Source organism: Oncorhynchus keta, chromosome 22, assembly GCF_023373465.1.
Source record: "Oncorhynchus keta strain PuntledgeMale-10-30-2019 chromosome 22, Oket_V2, whole genome shotgun sequence".
Taxonomy (NCBI): Eukaryota; Metazoa; Chordata; class Actinopteri; order Salmoniformes; family Salmonidae; genus Oncorhynchus; species Oncorhynchus keta.
In genome coordinates, this window is record NC_068442.1 from 33496907 (window position 1) to 33507704 (window position 10798).

General features: G+C 38.6%; 1 protein-coding gene and 1 long non-coding RNA gene across 2 annotated transcripts; one reads left to right on the forward strand and one right to left on the reverse strand.

Annotated features, from left to right (window-relative positions):
• The first annotated feature begins 466 nt into the window (after nt 1-466).
• On the forward strand, nt 467-1225 carry LOC118400865 (mesoderm posterior protein 2-like). Its single transcript, XM_035797847.1, has one exon. It carries the CDS (start codon nt 467-469, stop codon nt 1223-1225), a length of 759 nt encoding a protein of 252 aa, XP_035653740.1.
• Nucleotides 1226-7762: 6537 nt separating this feature from the next.
• On the reverse strand, nt 7763-8674 carry LOC118400779 (uncharacterized). Its single transcript, XR_004829106.2, has 3 exons — nt 8566-8674; nt 8372-8431; nt 7763-8211 (listed from the first exon to the last, which is right to left on the reverse strand). It is a non-coding gene; the product is annotated as an uncharacterized LOC118400779 (long non-coding RNA).
• Between the last annotated feature and the right edge of the window lie 2124 nt (nt 8675-10798).

A 10798-nucleotide genomic window follows, 5' to 3' on the forward strand; every position in this document is an offset into this window, starting at 1 on the left:
AGGCTAAAGGCAGGCATTGTATTGAGTCATGTAGAAATAGAATTGAATAGACTTTGGGTGTTTATAATTATTTGCATAATCTGCATTCCAAAAAACAAATATGAATATTTTATTTGCAAAATATTACCCATATTCAAAAATAAATCAATACAATCCTATCCATTACTGCCAAACTTAGTGAATTGTTCAATACAACAATCTTAATTGTTAACTTAATTCTAATCTGCCGGCTACCTCACACCTGGTTCTAGGAAGATGTGTTTCCCAGGGACCCCCTGCCTCTAGTGTGATCTCTCCTCAGGCACTTTGAAGTCCAGGCATCCTGAAGGGACCATTGAAGGTGACACATCACACCTCTGTCTGCAGGATAAATTGGGGAGCAGCTCTGAGGTGCCCCAGTACTCCTCACAACTTCTTCAAGGACTGACTGAACTGAAGATCCCTGCTGCTCAGAAACACTACAGTCATGGACACCGCTGCCTTCACCAAACTCTTGCTTCTTCAGGCTGGAGATCATCTGCTGGACAGTGATGCCTTGCTGGAGCCTGGTTGTCCCACCTTAGACCCTGGTTACTACAGTGCCTGTAGTAGCCTATCGCCTGCTTCCTCCATTGACTCCTGCTGCTTCTCTCCCCCTTGTTTCCAGTGGGGAGCTGTTCAGGAGAAGGAGGCTGCAAACCCTTCAAGCTGCATCAGCCAAACTGCCAAAAGACAGGGGAAAGAAGAACTCCCAGCTCAGGAGAAGAGACGGTCTAGGTCAAAGTTCCCTGGGAAGAAGCGGGAGAGCGCCAGCGAGAGGGAGAAGCTGAGGATGAGAGACCTGACCAAAGCACTCCACCGCCTCAGGACCTATCTGCCCACCTCTGTGGCTCCGCCTGAACAGACTCTGACCAAGATCGAGACCCTGCGCCTCACCATCAGCTACATCTCCCACCTGTCTGCCCAGCTGGGACTCAGCGAGGATACCCCATGTCTGAAAAGAAAAATGGATTTCACACCATGCCAGTACTCACAAGATATGCCACAATGCCCCCAGGGCAGCTCCATGTCTGGACAGTGGTGTCAAGAGTTACTGCAGGGCAACATCCAGAGCAATAATCAATACTGTCTGTCACTGGCCACATCATATACCAACAACACAGAGCCACACATGGAAACAGACTACCTAATGCCAGATGTTTCCTATCAGGACATGTCCTTATATCACAACCAAGTTTTCCAGTGACAAGCTAGTTCATTTAGCCTATTTCCCAATGCTGATTTAAGTGGTTGTTGGGTGAATGCACCAGAAGAAGATCAAATCAGAGACATTGGACAAAAGATCCCCTAAATATCTAAACTGTGACACAATTCTGATTGTTTCGAAGAGAGATGATTTGTATGTAGCTATTTATCAGATTATATTTTTCCTAAATTGTATTTATTTCTTGGATTAGGTTTTTAATAAAACTAATGTTGAGAGTAATATTGCTTTGTGTATTTTATTTCTTTAATTAATCAATTACCTATCATGTTTTTGGCAATTTGTGAAATATATCCTTTGATTTTGTAGACTATGGCTTACAATAGGCTACCTTAATGAGATTAGTAGCCTACAACTGAATGTTTTACATTTATCATAACTAAGGATTAGGCTGGTTGACGCGGCTCACGTGACTCATATTGCAGGGAGAGCTGTGACAGGAGGACTTCAAGCTAGGTGTTAGCCAGAATAGCTAACAATATATTCATAACCCAGAAAGCGTTCTTTTTTTACCACTTGTAAACTACTGAACCTTTATGAAACCTATGAGGATAAACATTTGACAATGTTGTAACTATGTCACACATTAGACCACCAATCTCACATAATCCTACATTAATTGCACACACATTACACAGTATACACTTGCCTATGTATTTATTTGAGTCTATACTCCAGCATTTTGTACTTGAGATCAAATGTTAAATATGAGGCGACAGTACAGAATGTCACATTTTATTTGAGGGTACTTTCATACATATCTGTTTTACAGATTAGAAATTAATGTACTTTATGTACAGTATCTAGTCCCAAAATGTTAAGGTGTCATAAGTATTTGGACAAATTAACTTATAGTGTATAACATTTCGTCAAAAGTTTAGTATTTGGTCCCATATACTTAGCACCTAATAACTACATCAAGCCTGTAACTATTTTTGGATAATGTAGCGCACAAAATAAATCAATGGTAAATAATGTATTGTGTCATTTTGGAGTCACTTTTATTGTAAATAAGAATATATTATCTTTCTGAACACTTCTATATCAATGTGGATGCTACCATGATAACTGAGAATCATGAATGAATGGTAAATAATGATGAGTGAGAAAGTTACAGATTGCCAAAGATCATGCCTCCAAAACACGCTAACCTCTCACCATTACCAATAACAGGGGAGGTAGCATTTTTTGTGGAGTATGATATTTATGCCTCTAACTTTCTAACTTTTTTTATTATTCACAATTCATTCATGATTATCCGATTAATGTAGAAGTGTTTCATTTACAATAAAAGTGACAATCTACCATTCATTTCTATTGGGCAAAAGAAAAACCCAAAATACAACCAAAACAAACTGTAAATGCATGCTAGGAACACGGGACCAAATACTAAACTTTTGACTAAATGTAATAGACTATAAGGAAAGTTGTCCAAATGTTTATGACACCTTCAAATGGGGGGACTAGATACATAAAGTGCTTTACATTTCTAAACGTTAAACAGATGTGAAAATGCCCTCAAATAAAAGGTGACATTCTGTAATGTGTATTTTTATAGTCACTGAACTCCGCCATGGTTCATTGAACAAAGCCTATGGGAAAATTAATGGAGTTTTGTAAGGTTTTTGGATAAACACCAAAAATACGGTCTGGGGTAAAGACAGGCTTAGGAGATCTTATATGTTTTGTTCTATGAGATAATATTAATTAGTTAACATTACTTTTTGTGAATTGTGAAGAATTTATGTAATAAAAAAAAATTAAAAAGCAAATCAAGGCTTCATAATTCATAAAGGTCATGTTAACTGACTGATATTATCTCAGAACAAAACATAAAAGATCTCCTAAACCTGTGTTAACCTCAGGCCTTATTTTTAAAGTTTATCCCCAAACCCTATTCTTTCCCCATTCATTTTCCCCATAGGAATGGCTGAACAAACCAGAGGTAACGCAGTTCCATTTTTAAGGACTATAAACGGGCGAGCTCTATTGTAACTGTCTTTACCATTTTCCTGCTGTCATTGACTGCTTTCAGTGTTGATATCCTCCATCGCCAGGATAAAGATTAGTGCCAGTGTTCACCGCGCGCCCGCCCAATCACAAAAAACAAAAACATTCTCAAGAGTTGTTTCAGATTTGACAAATTATTGCAGTAGGCCTAACGTCAAAACTTGTGACCTAACGTCAAAATGTGTTATTATTTATTATTTATTTAGACCGCATAAAATTATTTTCACTGCAGACCAGAGAAGAGATAACCACCAACTGCGCTGAGGCCTACTGACTGTGAGTAGACATTAAATATAGTAGCATGGGCCTAGCCTATGGTTCCACAAAAATACGAAAATACAACCAGTATGATGCAGATAAACTTCAGTGAAATACTGACAAAGACATTTACAAAAATGTATACTGGAGCAGATCAGCATATTATTATTACAGCAGGTTGCTGTATGCAGGTCACTAATAATAATACTGTAGTGTGTTTCGACTGAACAGGTAGGCTATTCCTCAGGCAGTGTTGAGGGTGGGAAGCAGATGTGCTGCTAGAAATACAAGTGGAGGTGTAGCCTCTAAACTCAACTCCACAATTTACGATGGAGTTGAGCGGTGACTAATGTGGGAGGACTGGAGCTCCGACATCACATAAAATTAACAATGTGGTGTGTAATTGTGGTAAATTTCTGTAGTTTTGAAATCAGTAGTTTAAAAAAAAAAGACTTCAGAGCTCCAGTCCGTCCACACTAGTTGCCGCAAAACTCCATCTTAAATTGTTGATTTGAGTTTAATCGGCAAGTGGAGTTGCAGAGTGTATCACACGCCTTCAACAACTGTAATCTAAATATATAAAAAAGTTCAAATTTATATCTTATTTTTTCACTCCCCTCAAAACGTTTTAGTGTGCTTGCATACAACATGGTAGGTCAAATAATGAGCCTAAAAACGTCCCTGCTAAACTACAGCCATCGGGTGTGCGGCATTGAAATCAGCCATTTAGTGAATGCTGCCTTTGAAATCAATGAAAACTGCTATACTGCTCTCGTTGCGTCACATCAGATGACAGCGTCCAAGCTCAAGAATCGCTGAGGTTCAATTCTCGATGGCGGACCCGTGCAGTCATTCTGTTGTGAATGGAAATAAGGATTCATTTTGCGTGATTTTGGTTGGTTTCTGTGTAGCAGGTAGAGCTTCACATTGATGGCGACATGTGTAGTGTAGCTGAAGTGTAACTTTGTCTACTCTGTGAAAGATCAAACACATATCCCATCATCATTACATAGGAGTGTTAATTGAACCATCATTGGGCTTGTAAGGGTTTCAGAGGATTATCTTGGTGGTATTTAACACTCAGGGGCAGGACATGGAGCTAATTGACACTAAAAGCTTCCCTTCTTAATGGCCTAAGCAAACAAATGAAACCTATTAGCCCAGCAAGAGGCCTCCTCTGTTACTCATTCAGTCCAGACAGCACCAAGTTCACTCAAATCAACAGCTTTTCTCTATGTGAAACATAATTTTTTCCAGATTTCACAAGATTGATCTACATGAGTCCAAGATCAAGATGGCAGAGTCATGAGGTATGTATATATCTGTGCACAGCCCTTATATAAATTGCCTGTAGGGCGAACCTGAGAGGGGGTGGATGGGTAGTTTATGGTCAGTTTAGGTAGGGGTTGAGCTTCTATTAATCTCCCTGCATGTGCTGTGGGTGAGTCAAGGTGACAGCTAGTCCCCTGCTGTCCGTGTATCCTGTTTCCCAGACAGTCAGTAGAGGAATGTCACACTCTTCATTTATCCATGTCCCATCCACTTCCTCTCACCAACAACAAATGGACAGGTTAATGGAAAAGTTCAGTGTTTTTCAACAAAATAGCATATAATAGAAATGATCTCTTGAAAACTCTAAAAATAATACAGTCATAGATACTCAAAAATAAAGGTTAAATTAAAAAAGTATTAAAATAGATACTCCTAAGATTATTGTGCTATTGGAAATTGCAATATGGTCCACAGAGAAAAGTATGACATATTGACTAAATGTGATCACCAGGAAGTAGCCAACATCTCTGATTTAACATAAACATCTGATATGAAGGTAAGACCCAGATGCAGACAACGTCGAATTAATGAACAATGGTTTAATAATCCAACAGGGGCAATAGGAAGGTCAAGGCAGGCAGGGGTCAGTAAACCAGAGGTGGGGCAATTACACGTTACTTATGCCAATACACACAAACCTGTACTGTATATTTGGTTTACTGATAAGTCCCTTTTTGGTGTCCAATTCACTGTGTGAACATGTACTCCCCCCTCTCTGTCACAAAGTCCCAAGCCAATGATTGACTTTCAACATTACTGGAGATGTAAATGATGACAGACATTGCATGCAAATTTTGTTATAATCTAAAGTCTATACCAGGTACCTGTAGTCCATAGAGTATTGATATAAATAGACAGATTGTTTTGATTGACTGTATTTGTCAATATGAAGACAATGGAAAATCAAACCAGTAGTTCAACATGACCCTACCAAAATAATCAGATGGAACCTACCTATTTTGAAGTTCATAGTCCTTAGTACATGCCAGAGATGGCATTGGTTTGTATGATTCACTAGCGGTAGTAGCATTCTTGAACACGTTCCAACCGAAAGCCCACTCTGCATTCCCACCTGCTGCCAGGTCACTGCAGTACTCTGTCATCCTCCAATTAGGATGTATCCTGATATCAAATGTTTTAAGTTGTTATTACAGGGTAGAATTCTTTGTTGTTGAAAATAGAGCAAAAAAATCCTGATATAGTATAGGCTAAATTATGTATACCAGGTACTCCTTAAAGTTTATAAATTAATAAATGATCTATATATACCAACAGGTTGATGTCAGGGTCAGCCATCCACTGACTGTACCAGCCTTTAGTCAGATAATCCAAGATGGCGTAGCAGTCAGAAGTCTTTTGTCCTCGTCTTGACATATATATCTTTTTATATATTTTTTCTTCGCATATATATATATATTTTTATTTTCTTAACCTGAACTTCAACATACTCGCATGTGACATGCACTGTACCAGGAAGCTACAGTGCCTTGCGAAAGTATTCGGCCCCCTTGAACTTTGTGACCTTTTACCACATTTCAGGCTTCAAACATAAATATATAAAACTGTATTTTTTTGTGAAGAATCAACAACAAGTGGGACACAATCATGAAGTGGAACGACATTTATTGGATATTTCAAACTTTTTTAACAAATCAAAAACGTATAAATTGGGCGTGCAAAATTATTGTTTTTTGCCAAAAGGTTACAGAAAATGTTGTCGATGAGGTAGCTAACTATTATTACACCCGTACCGAATATTTGTTACTTCAGATATAAATAGCGAAAAGTAGACCAATGTCACAAGTCGTTAGAAAAGGTCGAAGTAGATCTGTGTAAAAAGTTATTTTGCATTAACAGTGAATTGCAGTCGGAAGTGATGACGTCTCAATAGGGAGCTTTAGAATGTTGAGGAAAATGCCATGAAAGTGAATGAAGAGTTGTTGTCCTTATTTTTGACAATGTATAACTTAAAGTATAAAATATATCAAAAGGTTGTATAAAATCAAATAGAGTAAGACTATTCTGCACATTTAAAAGTTTGAACAGCGTTTAGCTGAAGCGGTGTAGGAGGAGTTGCGTGCTAAAGAAGAAGGTCGAAGATTGAAGGTTGGGCTTTTGCAGCGCAAGTCCCAAAATAATTAGAAGAAGAATGTCGAAGATTTTGAATTAAGTCCCATTAATTACAGTGGAGTGTAATTACAGTGTAACAAGAATTGTAATATCTAATGTAATTTTTACACTGTACTTGGGTTAGGTCATAGGTAGATGTTACTGCTGTAAGTACTGCGTTATAAGGAGTAATTACGATACTTGTTAAATTACAGTGCCCTTACTGTGTAACAGTTACCGTAAAAAGTCTAGTTGACAACATATTTAATCAAATACGTTTGTCCAATGACTATTTCAGAGTGCTAGTTCACCGATTATTATATAATTATTTCCAGCCATGTAAACGTCCATAAGAAGCAAAATTACACCATTAGAAAATGCATTGTAAAACAGTTGTATTTATTATTTCCACAATCCACAGTCATAAACCAGTGTTTAATAGCAATGCAGCATTTTAGAAAGTTATTCTTGTAACGGCCTTCTTGTGGAGGAGGAGAGTCGGACCAAAATGCAGCGTGATGATGATTCATGATATTTTAATGAAGGAAAAAACTATACATGAAGAAACTACAAAATAATGAAATGTGAAAACCTATACAGCCCTATCTGGTGCAAACACAAAGACAGGAACAATCACCCACAAAACACTCAAAGAATATGGCTGCCTAAATATGGTTCCCAATCAGAGACAACGAAAATCACCTGCCTCTGATTAAGAACCGCCTCAGGCAACCATAGACTTTCCTAGACAACCCTACTCAGCCTCAATCCCAATACCCACTAAAACCCCAATACAAAAACACACCACAAAATAAACCCATGTCACACCCTGGCCTGACCAAATAAATAAAGAAAACACAAAATACTAAGACCAATGCGTGACGATTATTTGAGAGAAAAATAATGTTTTAATTCATACAAAGTTATTTCCCCCAAAAATAGAAGTATAGGCCGACATAGTATTCTGATTAAGGGACAGGATAACGTTAGAATAAAAAGTGTAATTGACTGTTAGAGAGACAAAAAAATAACAGGAAACATGGCTTTAGGATTGGTCTTAGATAATAAATAAATGGACAGGTGTTTGTGTCTCCATGTGACCATTATGGTGCATCAGTCTCTGCTTTAAACCATGCCTGCACAGTTCTTGTTCTCTGCCACCCATTTGATGTTAGCTGTTGTCCGCTCAATGGCATGTGAAATTGCAAAGATACCCGAGTCGAAGCCAACCTCAGTTGTCTGCCTGTAACTGCATGAACCTGTGACAGCGAAGATAAACATGAATTTATATTGTACAATATAGAAAACTCTATATTTAGGGTCCACATCGTACCCCAATACAAACATGTTGAGCAATATGTGCTGACAAATCCCCTAATCTGTAATACCATCTGTTAGAACTCAAATTCAGTTGAATACCTCTTGGTCACACCATCGATGAGATTGGAGATGGAGAAGGAGAAAGAACCACCACCGTACCTATGACAGACGAGGTCAAGTAAGAAAACAACATCTAATGCAGAGTTAGATCAAATATCAGTGTACCAAATGTGACAAATAATCACTTCGAAATTAAACAATCCATACAATATGTGTTAAAAGCTCAAACTCACTGAGTAAAGATGTAACCCCATCTGAATCTCATAAAGTCCCAGGCCAGAGACTGGCCAACAACAGATGCAGATGTTGGTTGCATCCAGGTAGCTCAATGGTGAAAGGAGGTACAAAGACAGTATGAGGCATTGAAGCACTTCATATTCATGTCAGACACACAAGTCTCTTTAAAGCACTCCTTGAAAATGTCTCCTTTTTATGCCAGGCAGAGAATCAATGCTTTGCTGTTTATTGAATACTCTGCTGCCGAGGGGAGGGATAATCACAGATCACATTTTACCAATATGCCATGGATTCATAGCACTCTTAACTCATTTGTTGAGTAGCAGGGCTGCTTTGTACAGGTCAGGGCAGATCAAAGCTTGTCTGCCTGATTAGCGATACTGGCAGCCAGCCTCAAACTGCTCCCAACCAAATTCCCACTCTGCAGCCCCCCCACCCCGCACTGATAGCAATGCAGTACACTGTCATCCTCAAGTTGGGGTGTATTCTAATAGGAAATCAAATATTTCAACATTTAAGCATGGAATATCATATCTATCATCACACCTTTTAATCTTAAACTAGTGGTGCAAAAACATTTTGATATTCACGGTTAATGGAATCAAGAAATGTATCTGAATTGTGTTTAAATCCCACTGAACTCACGGATTGTTGACAGGGTCAGCCATTAGTCAGATTCTGACACTCCGTCATTCCAGTGCTACATGCCATCCTAATGGCATTCACTTGGTTGTACCTGAGGGTAGGAAGATACAGTACAACTAAGTCAGGGGATTGTTTTGGTTTTCAAGCAGTTAAAAAAGCCAGAGTGCTGTGCAAAAGGTGGCCATAGCAGGGTAAAATTATTATAATTACATTTGATTGATTAACTCACTGGTCCATATGTCCAGTGTGTACTGTTTTCCAGTTGTCAGTGATACCCTTATAGTATGTAAAGTGGTTCTACTTGTTTTTGAGGTAAGCCTAAAAGACAGAAAACACAACTAGTGTTCATGCCAATATGTTTTGTTTGTTCTACTATTTTTAAACATGTTTGTATCGCTTGCTTATTGCCTTTCAAGAAAATAAACCAGCCTGCATATCCCCATAGGCTTCACTCCTATCAAACATGAGGTAGAAAAATTCCAAGTTGTCGAGACTCCCACGGCATATATTCCCTTTCTGTTCGTTGTTCGCAACACTATTGTTAGGTCGATATATTTTGCCCTTTACAGATTTTTTTTTTTTAATTGAGACTCCTTATCGGCCTACTATAAATAAAATGACTAAATCATGACTACAGTGAACTATGTACTCACCTTGCAAGGTTAAAATGATCATCCACCATTTGAGCTCCATTGATAACTGGAATAGACAAGACAAAAACCACAAACATTAGCATGAATTACTTTTTTTTCTAACAAGACAATAATTTGGGATGGAATAGATTGTGTGTTCATCAATGGCTTGGAATGGTGCTCAGTACGTTGATGAGACTTTCCCAGTTGGCTTCATCATAGCTGACCCTGTAGTATCCAGAGACATTTAGGTTGACCAGTACTCATTCTTTCCCAGTGACTTTCATTTCAGGCTTATTTGCTTAATATTTAGGGACAAACACATGTCAGCTTCTGAATCATATAACATGTGCCACCAGGCAGTCATACACAAATAATGCTCTTTGATGAGAGTATCTTGTTAGTATGGTAATCCTTAGATTGTGCTCATCTCCATTCATTAACTGTTCATTGATTTAAATATACCACAATACATTTGACAGATCTTCACATCAGTGATCCTAATACATGTACAATACATGACAAAAGTATGTGGACACCTGCTCGTCGAACATCACATTGCTGTGGGGACTTGCTTCCATTCAGCTACAAGAGCATTAGTGAAGTCGGGCAATTAGGCCTGGCATGCAGTCGGCGTTCCAATTCATCCCAAAGGTATTCGATGGGGTTGAGGTCAGGGCTCTGTGCAGGCCAGTCAAGTTCCCCCACACCGATCTCAACAAATCATTACTGTAGAGTCCTTGCTTTGAGCACAGGGGCATTGTGATGCTGAAACAGGAAAGGGCCTTCCCCAAACCATTGTCATAAAAAGTTGGAAGCACAGAATCATCTGGAATGTCATTGTATGCTATAGCATTAAGATTTCCCTTCACTGGAACTAAGGGGCTGAGTTCGAACCATGAAAAACAGCCCCAGACCACATTCCTCCAAACTTTACGGTTGGCACAATGCA

What these genes read in the sequence shown, in the direction of transcription:
- LOC118400865 (XM_035797847.1), top strand. Translation starts at nt 467, where the DNA reads ATGGACACCGCTGCCTTCACCAAACTCTTGCTTCTTCAGGCTGGAGAT.